This window comes from Marmota flaviventris, chromosome 3, assembly GCF_047511675.1.
Source record: "Marmota flaviventris isolate mMarFla1 chromosome 3, mMarFla1.hap1, whole genome shotgun sequence".
NCBI classification, from domain to species: domain Eukaryota; kingdom Metazoa; phylum Chordata; class Mammalia; order Rodentia; family Sciuridae; genus Marmota; species Marmota flaviventris.
In genome coordinates, this window is record NC_092500.1 from 38,461,654 (window position 1) to 38,488,892 (window position 27,239).

Consider the following 27,239-nt stretch of genomic DNA (forward strand, 5'->3'; position numbering starts at 1 on the left):
ATTTATGGGGACGAGATGTCCTTGATCAATTAGGTTTGACATTAACAAATAACATCAATCAAAATGCACCCACTACTATGGCTAGACAAGATTTTAGGAAAGGAAAAAGATTAGAAAAACAAGAACAAGGTATAGCAGCACCAATACAAATAGATCAAGGAACAGACAGACATGGGTTGGATTTTCAGAAAGGGCCACTGAGACAATCAAAATTACTTGGAAATCAGAAAGACCCGTATGGGTTCCTCAGTGGCCCCTGACTAAAGAAAAGATACAAACAGCCCATGACCTGGTCAAACAACAATTAGCGGAAGGACATATACAACCTTCTGTATCTCCCCATAATACTCCCATTTTTGTCAACAAAAAGAAATCTTGTAAATGGAGATTATTGTAAGATTTAAGAGCCATTAATAATGAGATGGTTATTATGGGACCTGCTCAATCAGGGATTCCTCAATTGTCTGCTTTGCCAAAAACCTGGTATGTTTTAGTTAGATATTAAAGATTGTTTTTTTTTTCAATTCCAATTCATCCTGAGGATAGTCCACGTTTTGCATTTACTATCCCTGCACTGAATCATGAAGGTCCTGATCAGAGATATGAATGGAAAGTACTCCCTCAAGGGATGGCTAACAGCCCAACTATGTGTCAAATTTATGTTAACAAAGTAATCCAGCCACTTAGAAATCAAAATCCTGAACTACAAATATTTCACTATATGGATGATGTATTATTAGCACACAAAGATAAAAACACATTGCTAGAATGTTATGCCACACTTACAAACTTATTAAAAAATTATAATCTAGAGATAGCAATAGATAAAGTACAATTAAATTTTCCAATTAATTATTTAGGAGTTCTATTTTCCTCAACCATGGTCCGTCCACCAAAAATTCAAATACGAGTAGATCAACTCAAATCACTTAATGACTTTCAAAAGTTATTAGGAGACATAAATTGGATAAGGCCTTATCTAGGTATACCAACAGGAGAGTTGGGACCTTTATTTGATATCCTAAATGGTCCATCAGATCCAAATTCCCCCCCGAATGTTAACGCCTGAAGCAAGAAAGGCATTAAAAATCATTGAAACATATATGGAAAATATGCATTTGGATAGAATTGATATAAGTTTGCCTTTATTATTTATTGTACTACCAACAAAAAATATTCCTACAGGAGTATTTTGGCAAGAAGGTCCATTATTATGGATACATTTATCTTATTCTCCTAACACTATTCTTACTAGGTATCCTGAGGCTGTAGGACAATTAATACTCAAAGGAATAAAAGCAGCAAAGGGAGTGTTTGGAATTTCTCCCAATAAAATCATTACTCCATATACTATGAATCAAATTGATGAGTTAGCTAATGAGTTAAATACTTGGGCAATAATCATGTGCAAATCTAACGTTTCATTTGATAACCACTTACCATCTAATCCTTTATTGTCTTTTTGGTCATCGCATCCTGTAATTTTTCCAAAAATGACAAGAAAAACACCTATCATGAATGCTCCAAATATATTCACTGATGGATCAAATAATGGTACAGCAGCAATAGTTATACCTGATCAAACTTTTACATTTTTAGTACCCAAACAATCAGCTCAAAAGGTAGAGCTTAATGCAGTATTACAAGCTTTTGTGATGTTTAAAGATTCTGTATTTAATTTATTTTCCGATAGTCAGTATATAGTTAACGCTATAGTATCCCTTGAAGATGCTGGTAGGATTTCCCCTTCCTCTACTGTTTTCTCTTTGCTTTCCACTATACAAAGTCTAATCTGGGACAGAAAAGATCCATTCTTTATAGGACATATCAGGGCACATACAGGATTGCCTGGAGCCCTTAGTTTGGGCAATGATTTAGCAGATAAAACTACACATGACATACATATTTTCTCTACACTAGAAGAAGCTATAAATTTTCATAAAAAGTTCCATGTCAATGCTAATACTTTACAAAAGCATTTTAAAATAACTAAGGAACAAGCTAGACAAATAATAAAACAATGTCAAAATTGTGGGACCTTTCCATTGTCCTGTTAGAATATCCTTCCAAAGTACCTTGGGCTTATGCACATTTTTTGGACACATATGCCTTTCCGCAGCACTAAGTCCTGATGAATCCAAATTTAAAAAGTTTAGAGTAAAAAGGGTTATTTTAAGTTTATCTTTGGGGAATATATACCCCTTCCCAATTCCTTCTTTTTACTTTAATAAGTACATTTTAATAGTTTGATGAGCTTTTTCAACTATACCTCGTCCCTGTGGATTGTACGGGATTCCTGTTATATGAGTAATGCCAAATGTTGAGCAAAACTGTTTAAAAGAGGTAGAAGTATAACCAGGGGCATTATCTGTTTTTAACTGTTTTGGAACACCCACAGTGGCAAAATTTTGTAAGCAATGAGCTATAACATCTTTAGTTTTTTCTCCGGCATGAAGGGAGCCCATCAAAAATCCAGAAGAAGTATCAACTGTAACATGCAAATATTTTAATTTTCCAAATTCTGGCAAGTGTGTGACGTCCATCTGCCAAATATGGTTAGGTATCAATCCTCTAGGATTGACTCCAAGATTAACTTGTGGTAAAAAGGTCACACAATTTTGACATGTGTCAAAATGTGTCCGTGTAGTATGCTCTTTTGGGTATAGTCCAAGAAGGGGAATAGCTGGGTCAAATAGTGGTTCCATTCCCAGCTTTCCAAGGAATCTCCATACTGCCCTCCAAATTGGCTGCACTAGTTTGCAGTCCCACCAGCAATGTACAAGTGTAACTTTTTCCCCACATTCTCGCCAGCACTTGTTATTGTTTGACTTCAAAATGGCTGCCTTTCTTACTGGAGTGAGATGGTATCTTAGAGTGGTTTTAATTTGCATTTCTCTGATAGCTAGAGATAGTGAGCATTTTTTTGTGTAATTGTTGATTGATTGTATATCCTCCTCTGTGAAGTGTCTGTTTAGATCTTTGGCCCATTTGTTGATTGGGTTGTTTGTTTTTCTGTTGTTCAAATTTTTGAGTTCTTTGTATACTCTGGAGTTAGCGCTCTATCTGAAGTGTGAGAGGTAAAAATTTGTTCCCAGGATGTAGGCTCCCTATTTACCTCACTTATTATTTCGCTTGCTGAGAAAAAACTTTTTAGTTTGAATATGTCCCATTTGTTGATTCTTGATTTTAACTCTTGTGCTATAGGTGTCCTATTAAGGAATTCGGAGCCCTACCCCACGAGATGGAGATTAGGGCCAACTTTTTCTTCTATTAGATGCAGAGTCTCTGGTTTGATTCCTAGCTCCTTGATCCATTTTGAGTTAACTTTTGTGCATGGTGAGAGAAAGGGATTCAATTTCATTTTGTTGCATATGGATTTCCAATTTTCCCAGCATCATTTGTTGAAGATGCTATCCTACCTCCATTGCATGCTCAGCAATGAAAGAGAATAAAATCATGGCATTTACAGGAAAATGGATGGCATTGGAGAAGATAATGCTAAGTGAAGTTAGCCAATCCCAAAAAAACAAATGCCAAATGTTTTCTCTGATATAAGGAGACTGACTCATAATGGGGTAGTGAGGCGGAACATGGGAGGATTAGATGAATTCTAGATAGGGAAGAGGGGTGGCAGGGAAAGGGAGGGGCAGGGGATTAGCAAGGGCAGAGGAATGTGATGGACATCATTATCTAAAGTACATGTATGAAGAATCGAATTGGGTGTCAACATACTTTATATATATATATAAACAGATATGGAAAACTGTAGTATATATGTATAATAAGAATTGCAGTGCAAAAAAACCCAAAGTACATGTATAAAGGCATGAATTGGCATGAACATACTCGATAATCAAAGATATGAAAAACTGTACTCTATACGTGTAATAAGAACTGTAATGCATTCCACTGTCATGTATTTAAAAAAATAAAATCAATAAAACTAAAAATAAATAAATAAATAAATAGCACTGATTGTCAGATAAGTAAAAACAAAAGACTCAATTATATGCTGCCCACAAGGGATGTATTTTGCTGTTCACCAGAAAAACATTTAAAGATGATACAAATAATTCAAAAGGAAAAAGAGAAGAAGATATAAAATGTTAATATCAGACAAAAGAGTCTTTTAAGACAGAACTGTATTCAAAACAGAAAGGGAGAACCTATAACGGGTCACTCAGGAAAATATAATATTATAAATATGTATGTTTGTGGTAAACATCTTTAAAGTACATGAAGAAAGTACAGATAGAATTGAAAAAAGAAGTGAATAAATATAAAATCGTAGTTTGATAATTACTTCTCATTAATTGTTAGACTTAAGCTGAAAATTAGTAATGATACAGATATTTTGCAAAACACTATCAACAATATTGAATTAAAGACACAGAATTATATAGCCAACAACTGAAGGATATACATTATTTTCAAATGTGCATGGATAATCCAAAAAAGATAAATCATACACTGAGATGAAGAAAACATCTCAATAATTTTTAAAATTAAGTTTTATATAAGTGTTCTCCAATAAGAATAGAAGTAAGTTAAAAAGGGCTTGCAAAAGGGTCTATAGCAAAGTCTCAAATATTTGTAAATTAAACATAATTTAATTAATCAGAAGTCAATTAAATGGAAAACACAATTAATAGAGAACATTAACCAATCAAAAGTGGTTCTTTGGAAAGTTTAGTAAAGTTTAGAAACACTTATCAATTTATATGAACAGAAAAAGAGTAAAAACACATAGTTCATGTCATAAATAAAAGCAAATTATCACTACAGATGCCAAAAACCTGAAGCGAATTAATCTGACCAATAAAATGGTCAAATATTTTGGAAATACAATTTTCATAAAGTGATATAGGAAATATGAAAAGCCCTAGATCTATTAAAGAAGTCAAAGTCATAAAAAGTCACCACAACAGAAAACTCCAATTTCAGATGGTTTCATTGTGAGATTCTATCAAACAATATACAATCAAATAATAATAATAAAACTAATTGTGAGAAGAAACAAGGAAAGAATACTTCTCAACTACTTTTGTCAGGCTTGATATAAATACCTACAGAAGATATTTCACTTAAAGGAAATGATCAGACCAATATTGTATCCTGAACATAAATACAACAACTCTACATAAAATATTAGCACATCAAAACTAGCCATATATAGTAGGTCAATGCATCTGATAAAGTATGGGTTAACCTAGGAATGTAAGTTTCACTTAACTTTCAAAAATTCATGTAAGTAATCGCAGTAACTGAATAAAAAAGCCAACTCAAAAATTCATGAAGTCTAGTGACAAAATTCAATATTTATTCAAAAACAAATATGTGGAGTCAACTATAAATAAAATTAATCTTCCTCAATTTGATATAGAGCATTTACAGAAAGTCTGCAGCAACATTATACAAAATGGTAAAGAACTGATCCTTCCCCTAAGACTAGGAAGAATGAAAAGATGTTAACTTTTACTTCTACTGAGAAATGAAATTGATTATGTTATGTGCATATATGAATGTTTAACAACAAAGCCCACTATAAATAATTATAATGCACCAATACAAATTACCTTTTAAAAAAAGCACTGTATTAAGAAATCTAGCCAGTGTGATAAAATAAGAAAAAAATCATGGAATTAGGAAAGAGGTAAAAATGACTTTAATTCTATAACATAATATTTTAATTAGAAAATTCTAAAGGAATATATTTTTAAAACTTTTAGAACTAAGAAAAGAATTTATTGAAGACAATATAATTCCAATGTGTTTCTATATTCTGCATCAAACTGATAACTAAAAATAAATCTACTTTAAATAACAAAAACATTTCATAGGAATAATTTTAACAAAAGACATAATAATTTTAACAAACTCACTGAAAACTATAAAATTGCTGAAATAATTAAAGGATTCTTGAAAGATGAAGAAATATAACAGTTCATTGACAACTTGTTTTATTTTATCTTAGGGGGTACTGGAGATTGAACCCACAGGCACTCTACCACTGGGCTATATACCCAGACTCTTTATTTTTTTATTTTGAGACAGGGTCTTGCTAAGATGCTGAGGCTGGCCTTGAATTTGCCATCCTCCTCAACCTCCCTAGCTGCTGGGATTACAGGGGTGCAAGACCATACCTGACAGACAATTCAATATTACCATGTCAGTTCCCCCCAAAATTCATGTACATTCTATGGAGTTCCGATGAAAATGACACAGACATTTTTGTAAAAATTAAAGATGATTTTAAGTATGAAATTTATATGGAAATGCAAAGACCCAAAAGTAGCCAAAATTTTGAAAAAGAACATATTTGTAGAACTTATATTACCTGACTTCAAGATTTATTATACTGCTATATTAATGAACCCAGTGTGATATTATCATAAAGATAAATAAATGGAAGAAAACATTCAAAAAATAGATTCAAATGACAGTTGATTGATTTCTGATAAAACTCCCAAGTTAATTCCAAAGGGGAAAGAAAATTTTTCAAAAAATTGTCCTGGAAAAATTATATAGATTTTGTAAATGTATAAAAAATGAACCTCAAATCATACTTCATACTACACACACACAATTTGAGATGAATCAAAAATGAATAAACTAAAATTATATAATTTCTAGAAAATATACAGAATAATATATCCTGTACCAACATGAGATTAAAAATTATTAACTTGGATTTTCATCAAAATTAAAATTATCTCCTCATCCACAGGTGTCATTAAGGAGATAGAAAGTCAATCTATCAACTAGGAGATAATATTTAGTAAATGTACATCTACTAGGGGATGTTATGGCTTGAATCTTAAATGCCCCACAAAGGCACATATACTAAAGGATTGGTCACCTGCCTGTGGCACTATATGGAGATGGTGGAACTTTAAGGAGATGGAGCCTAGTGAAGTTAGGTCATGGGGGAATGCCCTTAAAGAGGATATTGAGAACACAGCCCATCACCTCTCTTCTCTGCCCCTAGCTGCCATGAGGTGAACAGCTTTGCTCCACCACACACTCCTTATCATGTTGCTCTGCCTTACCACAGGCTCAAAACAACCATGGACTGAAAACTCTAAAAATGTGAGGCAAAATAAATCTTCCCTCCTGTAAGTTGTTTATCTCAGATATTTGTCATAAAGATAGAAAGCTGACTAATACAAAGGACTTGCATCCAAAATATATAAAGAACTATAATTCAATATTCAATATTCAAAGACAAAACAATTCCGGAAAACAAAAATGTACCTAAGACTTAACAGAAAATTCCCCCCAAAGAGATTAACCCTCACTTTGCACATTAAATTTGATTGAATTTCTGTTACTATTGTTTAGTTAATTAACATCTGTTCCCCCAAAACAGGGTTCAAATTTGTAATCATGGCATATTAACTGTGAATAATTTTGTTGAAAAAAGCTTCACCACTAGTCCTTTTATCTGCCAGAAATTACTACAAATAACAGATGCAATCAGTAACCAATCACATTTTATCCTTTCAAGATTTGTCATCAGTTTGCCATTGTGTATTCATTATTCAGTGAGTGCATAGCTAGCAAATTATGTAATTATGTGGCCTCCTTGCCTCCCAGTGATGAACTCACAAGACACATTGGCCCACAAAGATGGCAGGAGAGTAACACAAGTGGTAATGCTGGAAGTTAATCTGAACCAAACTTAATTGAGTTTTAGAAGACATGGCTGACCACGGGAATGTTGACACTGCTGCTATTCAAGAAGCTTCAGATAGACAGATGGAACAACTTAGTGAAGACAAACTTATGGATGAATGAATATAAATAAGAAAAATGGTTATGATGAAAAAGATGGAGGATGATGCCCCATGAGAAGTAATGCCAACAAAAATTTCACATTAAAGGAACTCTTACAAATGTTTTATTACATTAAAGATGCAAAGTTGAAAATCTTGGAAGATGATCCAAACTTTCAAAGGAATACAACAATTCACCAAAGCACAGAAAAGATGCTTTCTATATTATAAACTAGACACTGAGAATAAGAAAACACTTTTACTAAGTCTTTTTTTTAAAGAGAGAGGAGAAAGAGAGAGAGAGAGAGAGACAGAGAGACAGAGACAGAGAGATAGTTTTAATATTTATTTTTCAGTTTTTGGTGGACACAACATCTTTATTTTATTTTATGTGGTGCTGAGGATCGAACCCAGCTCCCCACGCATGCCAGGCAAGCGTGTTACCGCTACAGCCTCATCCCCAGCCCTTACTAAGTCTTTTCTAAAAATATAAAATGCTAATTCTCAATGTTTCTAACATTTTAAATTACATTACATTAAATATTAATTTCAGTATTTTTAAATTTTCACGTACATTTAAAACTGACAATAAGAATGTTTTAGTGTTATAAAATTTTTTGAAGATCACAGAACAATTATAATTTAAGTTTTATTAAGTTTTCTTTGAATAAATCAGCTTGTATAGTCATTTTTGAGATCCCATGCCATGTTTTAAAGCAAGGACTAGCTGTATATGAATGACCAACAACCTAATGGAAGTATCCAACATCTTTAATCAATAGGGAAATGCAAACTAAAGTTACAATGATAATAGTATTTTAGACCAAACAGAATGACTAAAATTAAAAAGACTGATAATAAATTCTGCTAAAAATGAGAAGTACTTAGAACTCTCACACGTTGCTGTTGAGTTTACGTTTAATGTAGTACAAACACTGTAGAAAACTGTTTTCTTGAATAAACATGTACCTGGCTTAACACCCAGCAATTTCATACCAAAAAAAGTTTGTACAAAAATATGTGTAGCATTTTTGTCCCTAATATTAAGATTGGAAAAAATCCATGTGTCCATCAAAAGAAAACACACAAAAAGGAATATTCACATGATTGAAAATGAGTCATCAATGAAAGAACACATTACTGAGACTATACCAACATGAATTTCATAATTATATCAAAATAAACAGGCCAGCTATAAAAGAGCCATTACAGTTGAAGAACAACCAAAATTATTCTATGCTGACTGAAATTAGGATGGCAGGTCCTTGAGAAGTATGTATGCCAGAAGAAGTTCTGTGGGAGATGGAAATGGTCTAGATGTTAATTAGATAGTGGCTATGTGGATTATGCATTTTTTTTAATTCACTGAATTTTTACACTTAAGTTCTGTTCATTGCACTATATATAAATTTCCTGTAAGTAGAAAGTAAAAATACAAAAATATTTCCCATTAAAATGAAGCAATAATATCCAATTAAGTCACAAATTATACATGTATATAGAAACTAAAAGTGCTAAATGTTGGTACTTTCTATATAATATTTTATAAGTGTAAACTTTTAACAGAAAAAGCAATCATGAGTTTTACTCTATTCCTCATGTATCCATACTAGGAAGAAAACCTGTGCTTACAACTGTTTTCTACTATTATTTGGTATCTGTTTACTTTATAGGCAAAATTCCTAAAGCCACTTCTGAGAATAGCATCCTATTCAGCTTTTATTTTATTTATTTTGGTACTGAGGATGGAACCCAGGGGCAATGTACCACTGAGCTACATCTCTATCACTTTTTTATTGTTTATTTTGAGAAAGGGTCTCACTAGGTTGCTTAGGAGCTAGCTAAATTGTTTGTTTTGTTTTTTGGTGCTGGGGATTGAACCCAGGGCCTTGTGCATGCAAGGCAAGCACTCTACCAAATGAGCTATATCCCCAGGCCCCAACCTAGCTAAATTGTTGAGATTTGCTTTGAACTTGTAATCTTCCTGCCTCAGCTTCTTAGTCACTGGGATTATAGGCATGAGTCACCATGCCTGGAAAAATAGATTTCTTTATTAATGTATTTATTTGTGGTACTAGGGAGTTGAATCCAGTGCCTTACACATGCTAGGCAGGTACTCTACCACTGAGCTACAAGCCCAGCCTCCTATTCAGCTTTTAAAAGACATGTCTTAATGCATTTAAACACTAACATCCTAAATACAAAGTTCACTTTACATTTCAGATCTAAAGTTTTAAAATATTTGCTGTCTTGTGGTATAATAAATGTCATTAATGTAGTTGTATTTAAAAACATAAAACAGAATCTTGAGTTTTTAAAAACTCTATATAAAGTAGGGTTAATTTAATTAGTAACAACTTCAGAAAATTGGGCTACCAATCTTTAATGCATCCCTTTAATTGATAAATATTTAATTATTGTGATCTATATGGAATAATATCAGTTTCTAATTTCATAAATTATTTTTAAGGTAGTAATTCTTCATAACAAAGAGTCCAAGTACAAAAGAAATGCATGATTTCTTCAAGGTTGCAGTGAGAAGGTGGTGAAAAGTTAATTTACAATAACTCATTAACAACTAAGAAATGTTACTTTTATTTTAGTTGGATTTTGAAAGCATTTTATCTTATAGTGGCTGCTACTTATGCATGTCTTGTATTTTAAAAAGTATCCCGTCCAAACTTAACATATTTTATGCCATGAAACTTGTACTATTTGAAATTCACTAAGCCAAGATTAACAAAAATATGTACAACCTATCCATTCAATCCCTTTCTTTATATTTCATTGTACTGATTTGAAATTAAGAATAACGATGCATTGTTATTTAAGAAATGTTTCTGTCATCAAAACTAATTTATTCTACATTGAAGAATGTTTATACCATTAGTAAATATTTTCCATGAAGTTTATAATCTCATACAAACAACGACAAAATCCTGAAACTTTCAAGTAATATGGTTACCAGAAAGAAAGAAAGAAGAGGACTTTTGCGTGCAAACACACACTTACTTGAAAGGGGAAGTAAAAAAGAACAAGGGAAAAAAATGAGGTAGGAGGTTGATATGTAAAGGCTGTTATGAAAAGTATCAGCTACAGCTGCATAGGACAGGAATGGAAAATAGGGTAATAAGATATGCCCCAGTTCCTAAATAAGTTAATAAAATGCTGCTTGAAGAACAGCTGGCATTAGCTGGAGCTTGAATGAAGCAAAGAGTGGTTGCCTGCAGTCCACTTAATGAAAGGTATTACAACATCAGTGGGTTCAGGGAGAATTATGCAAAGTGACCCAAATTCATTTTGTACAAAAGACATTACATTTAAAAGGACTTTAAAATTTTAAATTTAGAATTTGATACCTAAAGCAATTTGAAAATAGTAAACATTACACTTTGGAACTGGTCCAAGACCAAAAAAAAAAAAAAATGTGATATGAGTCTTGGAACTTAAGCTATTTCCGAGAATGGCCTCAGTATTTCATAGATTTGATTATATTAACTTACAGTATTTTTAGTGTTATAGGTTAAGCACATATTTGAAAATTGAACTTTAGTTTTCCTGACTTTTAAAACTGTGTTTGGACAAAAATATATATATACTCACAAGTGTACCTGTACATGTAATTGAGAAAGTTTTTATAGTGAAAAAATTTCCCTACTTTACAATGATTCTACTTAGATATTGTGACACTGTGAAAACAAAATAAAACAAAACAAAAACTATTCCAATTCCACTACACACAAATTATCTATGGAACTTACAAAGCAGGGTAGCCATCATAATATAGTAGAAAGAGTCTTGTACTACTGACAATTTTGCTAATACCTAATTGTACAAAACAGTAGGCACTTAAGTTCTGAGCATCATTTCCCATGCCTGCAAAATGAAATGACCAAATGATGTTCTCTCTGAGTTCCAATGAAGGTCTGAAATCATAAGCCTAAGAAATATATTTGCTTTATCAGTGTTCCCAATAGTCCCTAAGAGTATTTGATACTTTAATATCAAGTATAATATTAAAAAAATACACCTTCTGATAGACTTCAGTTTCAAGGAAGATGGAGTTGATGAACTTTTCTCTATTCCTCTTACTATGTACAACTAAAAGCCATGGACATTACATATAAAACAAACCAAAGACAATTCTAAAGAGTTGAAAGGAAAAAGTCAAACAGGTAGGGAAACAAAGGACCCGAATAACAGCATGGTGGTGAATGCCTCAAGTTTCCTTTTTGCCTTAGTATTGCCCCAAGTCAACAATCCAGAAATGCCAACCAGTTGACAAAAGCTCCCATAAAAAAACCTGCTCTCTCAAGTCCATAAAAACAAATAAAATCACCACAAAACAGTGCAGTCTAGCAAGAAAGAAAAATTTTAAACAATAACAGTTCTACTCTATTCAAAAACATAGCAAAAACAGTGGTCTTGCTCCCTCCTATGTCAATAAAGACTCACCAGGAGCTTAGTCTTCTTCCTTATCTTCTTCCCCAGTCATATTTGACAGAGTGATGTTAGAGAAGATAAAATAGGGAGCTAAGACTTTCACTCACTTTATCATAACAAGACCTCTCCACCATCAGTGGAAGATATGTGGAAGCAGTAAGAAAGCGTCCTATTCCTGGTTAGGGTGCTCTCTGTGGAGGCCCAAGAGTGAGCCAAACTCTCTTGCCCAGAAAGTCCTCTCCTTAGGTGTCAATAAAGGTCAAATGGGGAAGCTGTATATCCACCCCAATATGGCAGTAACAGAGGTGCTCTTCCTTTCTCTATCAGAGTGATATCAAAGGAAGCTGCTATGATCTTAATGTTTGTGTCTTCCAAAATACACAAGCTGAAACCTAACCACCAATGAGACCATATAAGGAGACAGAAGCTTTTGGGAAGTGATTAGGGGGTCAGAGCCCTCATGAATGGAATTTGTTCCCTTATGAAGGAGGCCTCAGAAAGCCACCTTGGCTCTACACCATGTGAGTATACAATGAGAAAGAGCCATCTATAAACAAAGAAATGGGCCAGTACCAAATAATTATCCAGCTATCACATCAACTGTGGACTCCCAGCCTCCAGAACTATGGTAAATAAATTTCTGTTGTTTATAAGCCATCCAGTTTATGGCATTTTATTATAGTAACCCAAATGGACTGAGACAGACCTTTTATAAATTTAATGTCTCTAATACTTACAGGGTCATTCAAATTTCCTTTCATATTAATGAACTATTATAGCTGCACTTTTTAAAGAATGAGTCCATTTCATCTAAAATATAAAATTTATGCAGAGTTTTTTGTAGATTTCTTTTATTATCCTTCTGATGTCTATAGTGTCTGTCATGATTTTATTTCTAAAGATTGTGATGTGTGTTTTATCTTTTTGTCTTTATCATGCTTGCTAGAGGTTTGTCAATTTCATTTATCTTTTCAAAAAATCATGTTTTATTGATTTTTTTCCTGTTTTTCTCTTTTCAATTGGATCAATTTCTGCTTTTATCTTTATTGTTCTCATTCTTTTGAATAGTTCGGGTTTATCTTCCTTTTCTTTTCAAGACCTTGGGCAAGGGGAGATTAGATTATCAACCTGTGATATTTCCTCTTTTCTACTCTATGCATTTACTACTGTTTCCTTCACTACTTTAACTCAGTCCCATAAATTTTGATATGTTGTATTTTCATTTTAATTCAATAAATTGCAATTCATTCAATTCAATGTATTTTTTAAAATTTATTTTGAGACCTTTTTAAATCCATGGTTTATTTATAAGTACTATTTTTAAATAATGCCTTGATATTACATTTCAGTTACAACTTTGCATCCTATGAGCACATAAACATAATTTCAAAACTCTCTATAAAGAGATCTTCAGGCTGATAGTTTCACTAGGAAATTCTTCCAAAGATTTAAAAAATAACAATAATTCTACAAAATCTATTCCAGAAAGTAGAAAAAATTAATTTTATGAAGCTAGCCTTCCCCTTATACAGTAACTAGACCAAAACAGTGCAGAGAGAGAGAGAAATAAAGAGTGAGAGAGAGAGAACCCATGTAGAGGTCAACATCCCTCATGAATGGAGGTACAAAAATTCTTAGCTAAATATCAGTAAAAATAATTCAGTAATTGCTGTGATTTGACTATATTCCCGAAAAGTCATGTGCTAGAAGTCTCAATCCCCAAATTCATATGTTAATGGAATTTGTAGGCAGGGCCTTTAGGAAGTAATTAAGATTAGATGAGGTTGGGGCAATCATGACATTACTGGTTTTCTACCAGAGTTGGCATGCTTGCTCTGTCTTGCCATAGGATACCCTTACATGTGTTCTGGAGCACAAAGAAGGTCCTCACCAGATGACAAGCCTATGTTAGAGCCATGCTTTTGGATTCACCAGCCTTCAGAACTTTAAGCCAAGTGAATTATTCTTTATAAATCATCTGAACTAAGGTATTTTGTTATAGCAACATAAAACAAACTAAGATAGTAATATGCAAATACATACACCGTAGCCAAGGCAGAGGTCATTGATCCTAAGAACCTAAGGCTGGCTTATTCATTTGAAAACCAATCAGATCAGTGTAACTCAATATATTTTCAAACCAAAGAGGAAAAGATCACACAAACACATTAATGCAAAAAAAGCACTTGACAAAATCCAATACACATTCATGTTACAAATTCTTAGAAAAATATAAATAGAGGAGAATTTCTTCAACTTGCTAAAGAGCATCTACTAAAGTTCTACAACTAAACATCATATGTAGTAGCAAAAGAATTGAATGCTTTCCACCATGAGATCAGGAAAAAGGCAAGAATGTCCTGCGTCACTGCTTTTATTCAACACTGAAGTTCTATTCAGTGCAGTAAGGCAAGAAGCAAATAAAAAGCAGACAGTTCAGAAAAGAAGAAATAGAACTGTCCCTATTTACAAACTAAACTATCCCTGTTTTAAAATAATTGTCTAAATAGAAAAGTCCAAGAAATCTACAAAAAGTTCTTAGAACTCATTGAGTTGTGGGAAAATAGCTTGGCTTGTAAGGCTCAGTGAGGATGGTTATTGGGCAGCAGCCATCAAGCATCTCCCAATGGCTCTTGGCTTCTTAGTGACATGTTAAGACCACCACACAACATTGGCATTCACCATGTAGGCAGGGATGGCACCGCTAACCCAGGGCTTCCTGATGCTGCAGTGCTATGCCCCCTGCCTGGCCCTTATGCTCATCAGTTCCTCCACTCCTGCTTCAGACACACACCTCGCTCCTCTTCTACAGCCCATTCCGGCTGGCAGCATGCTCCCCGTTTCAATCAAAGCAGATTTTTCAGAAAACAAAACAAGAAGACAGCCGTTACTATCAGTAGGGACAGTTGTAAACTGTACTTAAGCAGAGTGAAGTTTGTACTTGGAAAAATCAACCTGACTCTGTATCACTCACAGGATCTAATTTTCCAGGTGTCTTCCGGATAAAGAACTAGACTGTCTTTGCCTTCTGACAAGTTGTAATACTATGTATCTCTTAAAAAACTAAGAAAGTAAAGTTTGACAGGATTATAAGCAAATCCTCAATATCAAACTAGTAGAACAACTGCAATGTTTCATAAAATTTACACATGATCAAATCATGTAGCCATGTGGGACAAGGTCAATCAACTGTGTCCTAAAGCGTTTTAGCATATGTGAGTACCAAGTTTGAATTCTAGCAATAGTTGCATACACTTTTTTCAACTGATTTGATATCACATTTCAGCTGAATTTTCATAGAGAAAACATTTAACCATTTCCAAAGATCCATTTTTATACAACTTGAAAGACCTTGAAACTTTCTGGTTTCCACAGCATATATATATATATATATATATATATATATATATATATATATATATATATATATATATTCTTATCCTATGGTCAGTCGTACCCTATGATGATAGATTTTCCAAACAAAAATAACTAGAGCAGCAGTTTAGCAAAATACACCTTCAGTGGCTTTCAAAAAAGACAAAGTTTCACCATGCATAGTTCTGTAAGAAGAGCTGTATAACAGTGTGTGTACATTTATGTGTTTTAAATTATTATTTTACAGTGTAAACTTTTTTTTCACTCTGAGGTTTTTCTGACTGTGAATTTCTGCACAACAATCATGGTTTAAAATACTTTCTTGGTTTACAAAATGTCATTAATATTTTGGGGGCATCTAAGTTACTGAAGTGGATTGTTTAATGTGCAGGTATTATTATTAAACATGGGAACTATTTCGAGACACAGGAAATGGATCAAAAGTTAGCATGTACATTAGATGTGATTATAATGTAAGTGAAATAAGCTGGACACCAAAAGACAAGTACAGCATGATCTCATTCATATGTGGAATATAAAAAATTTGATCTCATGGAAGTCAAGAGCATGAGGTGGTTGGTTACAAGAGGTTAGAGAGACTAGGGGTGAGAATGGGGAAAGGTTGATGAATGGGTACCAAGTAAAAGAGAGGAATAATCAGTTCTGATGTACTACTGCACAAATGGGTGACTGTAGAGAACCACAACACACTGTACATTTCAAAAATCCAGAAAAAAGGATTTTGAAAGTTTTCACTTGAAGAAATTATAAATGTTTGAAGAAACGGATGTTTTACCTGATTAAACTATACAGTGCCTACATGTATCAAAATATTACATGGTGCCCCATTAATGTGCACAATATTTATGTATTTTATGTATTTTATCTAAAACAGTTAAAAATAAATTAATAAAAACATAATGTAGGTTTGTAGTCCAAGGTCTATAAATTATTAATGAAGAATCAAAAGAAAATAGAGATGGCCCTTGATATATGGTCTGCTTAGCTGTGGTAGAAAAATACATTGACCGCAAGCCTGAAGATTCCCACATAGGGCCTTTGTTCATCTAATTTATACAAAAAGCTCCCAATACTCTGAACCTCCAAAGGGAAAGATATCTCCTGGAGTTGGAGTATTGGGTTAGCTGGGAAGCACAGCACAGAAAAGCACAAGGCTGGGCCTGACCCTAATGGCACTGCTGCTTGGGAAAAGCCACTTCATATAGGTCATTAAAAATTGAATTTGTTTCCTTTGGTCAAGTTCCCCTAAAGTATTTAAAAGATGTCCATGTTTCATTGCTTAAGCTATGCTTTTGCTTTTGGTAATTCCCTGTCCACAGTTGCTTACACTTGTCCTGTACCTTGTTTCCAAGGTCAAAGAACAGAAAGTAGCTCTTGTTTTGAGGAGGTAAAAGTTAAGGTTACATGTATTTTATACACTGGATCTAGTTCAGAATCACACATTACAAAATGCCAATTGGAAAAGAAAGGAGAGGGAAGGAAAGTTCTATTAGAAATTTCATTTAGTTTTAATATAGAATATATATTTAAAAATTATGACTTATTTTTTTAAATTCTGGAATTATTTTTAATTATGCCAATATCTCTAAAAAAAGGTGGTATTTGGAGATAGCTGTTCTAATTACATGGCTTAGAGATATTTTGGAGTATCTACATCTGGAAATTCTTTATTAATGAATGTCTTTAACTTAAATGCCACCAAACTTGAAATATTGTTCTTTGTGTATATTATAGTATTAACAAGCATAGTTGCAAAGAAAATACTTAAGCTTAAAAATAAAAAGCAATTCAATAGGGCTAAGATGGTTCTTTTAACAAATGATCTGAAGCAATTAGGCATCCAAAGACAAAATATGAACCTTGATCTAAGTCTCATGAATTTTACAAAAATTAATTCAAAATGGATTACAGATTTAAATTGTTAAGATTGTAAGATTCTTAGAGAAAATAACACATAGGTTAAATGCTAAAGAAAAAATGGATAAACTGGATTCAATCAAAATTAAAATCTTTTGTTTTGTGAAAGACCCTACTAACAGGATGAAAAGACAAGCAAGCTGTTGCCTAGAAGAAAATAACCAAAAGGAAATCATTTTTTTATGCTTTACTTATGCTTCTTCTTAGTCTAAACAATGTATCCAATTTTCCATTATATCATATTCAAACTTTTGTGACAGTTATGAAAAACTGGGAGAGTAACCTTCCATACTTTTTCCAATAAAATACCCTCTGCTCTAGTCAGTTTACATCTCAGTCTGACCCCTCATATTACACTCCTTTCTCCACTACACATTTTCTCTTGCTGCATTTTGAGATTCTGTTTACTCTTCACTATTAACCTCACTATTTTCATTAATAGTGACAGTGCCACAGGGTGGCTCAACAGGAGTGCTCCAGCTCATCCATAATCTCCTTCTGATCTCCCTGAAACCCCCCACCCAAGATACTTCAAATGAGAGGTGTGCTTTGATACATACAACTGACATTTTCTTTCGGTATACTGAGTAACAACAACAAAAAAAAGAATATTTAAAAAACTAGATGATTTTATTATTCTATATCAGACTAAGTATTTGCCTATGAAATTCAAGGTTTGAGACAAATACCAACTCATTCTCCTATAATTAGGTTGCTGGTTCTAAGCCTCTCTAAATTCTGAAGCTGCCAGTAAGCAACATCCAATTCATATTCCATGTTTTCATTAAACCCTTGAGTGAAATCTATTTCTCCTGAATTACTAAATGATTCAATGTTTAAAACTGACCAACATGTTAGTGAGTTTGCATTTATATGCACTGGATATCTTTATGATGCTGGTAGAGTTAGGTGAATATACAAGGCAGAGATCCCCAAGTTCTTCTGGCACTCAAATTTGGGTCTTGAACCCCGAATCCTAAGCCTTTTTAGTAAGCAGTAAACAAGTATCTGTTGGTCAACAGTCCATGGTACTGTAAGAAGTGTAAAAAAACACTAATCAGATGTTCACCATAAGAAAACTATTATATATAATAATGAAGTCTATTTAAAAGCTATACCACCTGAATTTCAATTAAATTACTAATGTTAATAGTTATTTCTTTGATCAGTGACAAGCAACTATAATGTCTTATGCTTTCAGCAGTTACAAACTGGTAAATAGAATATGTCAATTCACTTGCTTAAGAACAGAGAACCAAGCCATTTTCTGAGTCCTTGACTTTTCACCTGGATTCCGAGGACGGGGTGAAGAAAACAATGTGAATTTTTGAGTTAGTGCATTAATTTGCAAACATGAAAAACGTTTTTACCACCCACATTCAATCTATTAATGTTACATAAGAATTGTTAAATTCTTATAAATGATATAAATATTTTATTTTAAAAAAACAAGCTGGTAAATGGAGATCAGATTTAGCCATAATCATAGTTTTCTGAGTAATCTCTGCAGCACTTAGGGAAATCCACAAAATAAGAATCTCAATATATATTGTGAATAGTAGATTCATTTCTTAAGTAGTTTCTTGACAGCTGTGCAGAAGAGGATTCAGAGTTTACATATATTCTAGTAAACAGTGCAGGAATATTCAAGGAAATAAGAGTAGGTTAAAAAATGGGAGAAAGTTAATATATTCCCAGTCAATCATATCTATCATTGATATAGTTGCAAGCTCACAGTATTTCCAGTGGGTCCCTGCATATGTGTGACAGTCCCCTTGGACAAAAGACTAATTAAGAAGTCACTGCTGAAAAAGATACTTATAAAAATTGCAACTTCATATTTTATTCCTTTCAAGTTTTTTACATCTGATGGATGTAGCTTATGTTTTCCCTTTTGATTCTAAATTATAGAACTTTAAGAGATTGAATTAACCCAAACTATAAAATTATCTTCCACAAAGATCAAGTTTTTAAATCTTGATATCAAATCAGCACATTTACTAAGACTTAATGATAATATAAATAATTGTGTGCACTTTGAGCCAATTCAAAGTTCCAAAAGTTACCTTGCACACACATGGACTTGTTATATTATTTCTATTGGTACATATGATATATTCTGACATAACATGCTTTTAAAGTACCCATGTTATGCTTTGGGGAACCCTCATTTTTACTGCCCTATTTCAGCATGTTTGACTGCAATAATGGAACCAGTTTAGACACCAAACACTAATCTCCTCATAAATTCAATCACCATGATGCATGTTTAGCTGTGTCCACATACAACCAAGTTTACACTGAAAAAATACCCAATAATCCCTGGAAGGAATGTTAAGGTCAGACACCAGGAGTGAGAGAGTAAGCCAAATTTGATTTCACTTTATGTCAAAAAAAAGTATAGAGTCAGTGACTCAGAGCTGGCTATACACTGTGACTAATCTTAGACTACCATAAATTAAAAGTTTGCAACAGCTATAAAACTGCTTCCATTCTGAACAATGAATCCCTAGTTTTTACTCACCTTTCATCCTCAAACAATTCATGTGGACACAGATAAAACGAATTTACCTAATAAGTATTATAATTTACCTAATAAGTAATATAAACATATACCTATACCCCAAACTTAATTTTAAAGATGAAAAAATTAAAATATTATTTAATTTGTAATTAATATTTTATTTTCATATAAATGACTCTTCTTAATATAATTTTTACATTTTCTCAGTAGAAAATATTTATAATTTTGCCTGATGGATGTGCAGAAATAATAAACAGCAGTGGAGTAAACACCTTTGTGAAAAACAATACATTTTAGAAGAAAACAACTCATTTCTTCCTTCAACATTTAAGTGCCTCCAACACCTCAGATCTTCTGCTAGAAATTTTGAATAAAACAAAGACAAAGACATTGTGTTTTGTTTCTAGACAAGACAAACACATCGTGTTTGTCTCTAAAACTCTTTCCCTACAAGCAAAGAGTTTAGAGAGAAATTGGGTGGTTTCCAAACTTCAGCATTAACAACTTCTCTGCCTTGCTTTCGGACTTCTGAACTTCCCTCATTTATTTCAGAATTATTGTCCATTTTTTTATTTGCCAGTTACCTAAACTTCAGCTTCTGTCCAATGATTGAGACCATTTTACCTGTGCTAGACCACCCTGATGCAGACCACCTGCCTGGATTTGAACATATTTTATTCTTGCAGACTCTGCATAGAAATGATCTGCTTCCCTCCCACTGGGAAAACACCTGTCACCTTTTGAAGGACTTGTCTGACACTGTTTGCTTATCCTCAAAAGTTCCTGAGTAATCTAATCCAGTAATTCCCTAAACTTAAAGAGTGTCAGAAACACTCAGAGATGCTTAGATGTATGCAGATTCAGAGACTTCACTACTTGAGGTTATGATTCAGCAAGCCTGATTTGAAGTTCAGGAACCTATAATTTTAAAGCTTGACATGTCCTTGAAAGTTTTAATGAAGACCCCACATTTAAGCTGGGATTTGAAGAATAAATAAACCTCTGTGTAACATCAAATAATATAGGTAAATGTAACAAAGAACCTAATTGCAAGATGTGTCAGGTATGTTTAAATACGAGAATTTACTCAATTATTGGCCCACAGTAAGTGTTTAACTAATATTTGCTAAAAATGAATAAATTCAATCTATTGTGCTGAATGAATAAAGTCTGGGTGGATGCATCAGCTATATGAGGAGAAGCAGTGGAGGAATTAGAATGAAAAGCTAGAGAAGAGACAAATTCCAACTGGTGACAAATTCTAGAATATATTTTGTGGGGAATGAGATTAAGTAAAACACTTGAAATATAAAGTTACTCCTACATATTGTGCTTCTCATCCTCACTTTTATGTTTCACAGACCCAAATCTTCATGTCTGAGCCTTACTCTTCAGATAATAAACTTTGACTGAGAAGGCATAAGACATCTAAATTGTATGTAAGAACAATCAATTAAAGTGAGTAGATGGACAGACAGGCCACCTATGTTAGGGTGTTATGGCTTAGATATGAGGTGTCCTTCCCAAAGCTCCCATGACAATGCAGGAATGTTTGGAAACAACATGAATATATTGTTAGAGCTTAACTAATCAGTGGATTAATCCATTTAATGGATTAATAATTTTTATAGATTACTAGGTGGTAACTACAGGTGGCATATAGAGTATGACTGGAGGAAGTAGGTCACTGGGGCATGCCCTTGGGGATTATATAATCATGAACCCAAAATAAAGTTTTCCTCCTCTAAGTTGCTCTTGTCAGGTATTTTGGTCACAGTGATGAAAAGCTGACTAACATAGCTACCGAGGATATCATTACAGGATGTAACAAGAGTCTAATACATAATGGTGACAGTCAAGATTGAAAAGAAGGGGTAGGCAGGCATGGCTGTGCATGACTGCAATCCCAGCAGACCTGTATTCCCAGCTATTTGTGACACTGAGGCAGGAGGATTGCAAATTTGAGACCAGCCTGAGAAACTTAGTGAGGCCATGCCTAAAAAATAAGGATTAAGAATGTATGTAGCTCTAAGGTAAAGCCCCTGGGTTTAATTACCAGAGAAGAAAGAAAGGAAGGAAGAAGGAAGAAAGGAAGGAAGGAAGGGAGGGAAGGAGGGAAGAAGGGAGGGAGGGAAGAGGAAAGGGAAGGGAAGGGAAAGGAAGAGAGGAAACTTAAGAGCCATAATAGGAATTGAACTGGTAAGATCTAACAATATGTAGAAGAAATAAGGGAAAGAATCACATAAACAATGAGGCTTGGGATCCAACTTAGTATCAAGAATAAACACAGAAAAATGAGGAAAATGACATTTCATGTAACATATATTCCTTTTTAAATCCATGTAACATATATTCCTTTTTAAATCCTTTTTAAATGCTAACCCAGTTCCCAGCTAAATTTTTCCAACAATTTGTGTGCATGAGAAAGAGACAGAAATAGAGGATAAAATGTAAGAGAGAATAGAATAAATGGATGTAGTAATGTTGGAGACATGACATTGAAGTAAAAATGAACAGTTAGATCACTGAAAAGAGGCAGGTGAGGACATCCTGAGAGAACATATCTAGAGGGCATAATAAAGATAAGGGTGAATTTTGATGTGAAGGACACCATTAAGGTTATTAGTAAAAGAAATAATAATATCAGATATAAATGAGAGAATGCGTAGACTAGGTTTAGAATGAGAGCAAAATATTTTTAAGGAAAATGGGCAGAATTTCACCAAGAGACACACTGAAGATGGTGGAACAGCTGGGACAGTTATAAAGATTAATTCATTGCTGAACAAGGTACAATAATTTCTGTTTTTTTCCTAACAACATCCAGCAGCGATCAGATTGAGGAAAACAATCAGTGGGATCTTCTCCATTAGCAACCCTCCTGGAAGACAACTCACAAGGACATGGTTTGAGACCTAAGAAGCAGGAGATGGTGTCATTGACATGTAGACATTCCTGCCTGGAAAGGGAGAACATGAAAGTGGAAGGACAATTTCACTGGAAAGATGAGAAGGAAAGGATGCACACCTAGATATTGAAGCCAGAGAGGAGACAGGCCGTGTCCTATAACTCTGGATTTACAGTTTCAAGGGAAGAAACATGAGCAAAATTGGGGACACAGATTTCACAAGAGGGGACAGGTTGAAAGAGGTTTCTAACATAAAGGGACTGAGGTTTACAATAGAAAGGGACTGCACTGTATGTGCCAATTCCCACAATTCCTAATAGGGCTGACCTTCCAGGGAAGAGGTATTAGCAGGAAAGAATCAGGTTTTAATTTAGGTGAGCAAGCAAGAAATGGTAGAAAGTAGAAGGAAGAGGGAGATTATGATAGGAAGGAGCACCATAAAGGAGAATGAGTTTCTTCTAAACTAGAGCTTATGACCCATTCTGTATGCAAGTAGATGAATAAAGGCAAAATAAAATAGATAAAAGCAAGTCTGATCCTGCAGCCAGGGAAGCATCTAAAATTATTCTACATACATTTTTTTTAGTGATGTAAATTATTTATTTCAATATATGTTCTTAAAAAAGCTTTCAAATGTCCAAAATGTTGTAAATATCAGGCTTAAGATAATGGGTCTCAACTGGAATTATTAAATAGTAGTCATATGATTTTTGAAACCATAATTGCTTGAATTAATGTTTATGAAACACAATAGCTATAACATTATGTATAAAACATTTAATATAATTTCTCAAAGCATGAATTTTGAGCTGTAGTGATCACATAGGAAGGTAGAATATGCTTAAGGTTGTAGAATCTTCTCAATACAAAATTTCATATGTCTTTTAATGAGATAACTTGCTTTTTTACTAAATATACTTACAAGTATGGCACAGTAGAATAAACATAATTGCAATTAGTGATTTGCTTTTATAATAGAGCACCTTCTTTTCACAATTAGAGGAATATTCTCAGAAATGGATTAGTTTGTTACCTTAAGTATCTGCAGTTGTTTCTACCAGTGGATAAGCAAGCTGGTGGTAGGTAGGAGAAAATTGTCATTTAAAACTTTATTTAAAATTCCAACCAGGCCAAATTATAGTGAATATCCATTGGTCATAGATCTTCCCACTGAATTAAGATATAGTTTATGTATGCCAGTGAGTATAGTACACATGAGTTCTAGGATCAACTTTATTGTCAACCATATTAGCTCTGACCTGACACTGTACTTTAATTCTTCACCTTCTTTTTTTTCTACAAAAATAATTTTTTAAAAATATCCCAACTGAGAAGTCTGAAAGTTCATTCCTTCTTTTAAATTATAATAATTTACATTTACAGAAACATAATAAGACAGATTTTCTTTTTTTCCCCTCCATTCAGTCTCCCAGTGCTGTGGACAGGTTCACTGTGCTACACAGCTGGACTCAGGTAGCACAAGGGCTAGGGCCGCACCTGCTGCATTTTTAATATTTGTTCCATGTGGGTAGATAAAAGTGCTGCGGCAGTAAACAGCACTGACTAGTGCACAACCCCGTCCACCAGTGCTCGACAACTCCCATGAGATACCTGTTTCAGGTGGTGTGCTCACACTACAGGTGCTCTCACTGCCTTCCCCAGCCGATGTCGCAGCTCTTATTTTGAAGACGTATGAGGTGTTTGCAAGAAGCTTTACAAAAGTGTATGTGTGATTTTGGGGAGAAGCTTTTGCAGAATTCCTTTCCGCCATTATTATATAATGCGTAATTATTCCATTTGCTTTCTTGGGAGGATCCCATGTCACTAAAACTGACTGCCAGTTGCTTGCCATACACTGCAGATTCTGTACAACATCTGGAACTTAAGAGATAAACATATGTCCAAAGTTAAAATTAATACTTAGCATAAAACAGAGTAAATAATTTAATTATATGATGGTTAGATGAAATCATGTTTAGGAGTGCAAAAAGAATAAAAATTTGAAGGATCATCTTTTCAATGCTCAAAAAGCTCTTTAGATAGGCTGAATCAAATGCTATTGGCAGACTTTCTAAGCTATCTTGTTAATGCTTAAAATACTGAACCAGTCACTGAATATTTGCCAACGTCCAAGAAGCAATTACATTCTCAGATTCTCAGAAGCAACTGAAGCCCAGGTAGTAGTTTTGATGCCTGTTTTCTTAATCAGAAAGGTATAATCTTACAGTATCTTATTATGCAAAATATAGATATAGGTTCCTCCATAATGGGACACATTCAGGTTTTACAGTACTGGAAAACCCATAATCATTATGGGACTTGGTTTTATACTGGGATTCTTCTTTGGAAGAATCTTGAGAACCTAATTCTTAAGCTTTCTAGAAATCATCGATGGAGATATTTAAGCAGTCCCATGTTGTTATGGGTTCCCCCCCCCCTTAAAACCTCTCTGAATTTTCTTGAACTCAATTTCTCAATAGTCCACTATATCTAGTTGACCTATCTAGTTGACCTAGATGAGAAATAATACTCAAGTCTTCTAAAGTGACTGCATATTGGAGACCGGTTACTCCTCATGGAAATGTCCAACAGTGTACCCTAACAGTATTAATAGTATAACTTTTATCATTAGAGTAAAAAGAGAATGGTAGCAGGAAAATTAGTATATAGTTAACGTACACATTGCAAACTATAAGTAGCAAAATAATATAACTTCTTGTCATTAGGTAATTTTCAAATAGTGATTTCAAGAATATTCAAGTAATCTGTGACTTGCCTATAATTCTTCCTGATGGCCTAAATTTATCTCTTATAAACCTTTCTTCCTCTGTAAGATAAAGACATCAGTAAAGAAGAATAAAGTTAGGAATGTTTGAATGAAGAAAAGATCATTTCTAGGATGATTAAGGCCTCAGTTCACCTGAAAAATCATAGAAAAGCTCAGAGGTCAGATTCAAATCTAGACACTGATTCAGAGCTTCCACTATGAATACTATTTATTTGACTAGTCTTATAGGAATGATATTTTTTTTTTAAAAAAAAGACTCAGGTGTTCATAAGTTAATGCAAAAATTATTAATTCATCAGTGAGAGGTCTCTGGTTTCAATTTAGAGATTCACTAAAAAGAAAAAGTGCATCCAGAGATGCTAAAAAGAAATGACTGGAACAAGAATTTGCACTCATTCAATTATCATTGACACAAGATAAAAGGGTGAGGAAGAAATGTCTTTAAATATAAGGCCCAGCTGGTAGAAATAAAAGTACACTTTTAAGCCACCATTAAGTAAGTCAAAAATAAAAACTGTTGAGTCCCCACACAAAGGCAAAATACAGCACACACCGGCACCAGACCTGCAGTAGGTAAATTGCTGGTGAATTAGGCCAGAGAGGTATTTCATACTCCCTGAAATGTTACAATGATACTGTGGGAAAATAAAGGGCTTATGTAGTGACTCCTTCTTCTCAAATGTCACACTCAATCATTAAAGAAAATCATAGAGATGTTTCATAAAAATAAAAATCATCATAAAAACTTAGAACATAAAAACTTAAAAGTGACTGCTAGTAAATTTCTCCCCATCTTCCCAACTATTTCAGATAATCCTAAGAATTAAGTAATTTTCACAGATGTCCAGAATCTTACTTTGTTACAAAACTAGTCTTATTTCAAATTTCTCAGCTCCAAAGGGAAAACTATGTTTATATATATAGTTAACCTAGATGAGATACACACACACACACACACACACACACATGATTTCACCAACAAAACTCAGTCTATCCTTAAAGCACTGAAATTCAATTTTCCTGTGAGTGAAATATTGAATAATGAAACTATTACATAAACTGAGAGAGGAGAAAAAACATGTTAATTATAAAAGAAAATATTTCAGCTTGTGTCTAACCTGATTCTTGGGTTGTGAAGTTTACGACATTACTAAATTGATTGCCATTTCCAACTTTCGTAAATGCAGATACACTGACAGAATAAATGCTAACTGGTTCCAGTCCACCAAGTTTCACTTCAGTTTGAAAACCTGAAATATTCTGAAAAAATGGGGGAAAAAAAAGATTCTTAGTCATAATGCGCCAACAAAAATTTGTTTGTAACTAGAAGAAATATTTTAATATAATACAGAAATCTTCTATATTTAACCTATGAGTTAATGAATATTTTAATTAAAATATAACAAATATCAACTTTTTTTTTTTGGAACACAGGGTGTGCTCAGCTTAGGCCACAAAGATAAATCAGGCAGTACTCTCTTTGTCTTG

At 33.5% G+C, this 27,239-nt stretch overlaps 1 protein-coding gene across 1 annotated transcript in view; it reads right to left on the minus strand.

Annotated features, from left to right (window-relative positions):
• The window catches only part of Ptprq (protein tyrosine phosphatase receptor type Q), a 209,397-nt gene that overhangs the window by 107,904 nt on the left and 74,254 nt on the right, over positions 1–27,239 (minus strand). Inside the window, exons 24-25 of the mRNA XM_027929031.2 lie at positions 26,870–27,011; positions 24,575–24,844 (exon numbers count right to left, since the gene is read on the minus strand). Coding sequence (XP_027784832.2) covers positions 24,575–24,844; positions 26,870–27,011 — 412 coding nt within the window. The remainder of the gene's footprint in view (positions 1–24,574; positions 24,845–26,869; positions 27,012–27,239) is intronic.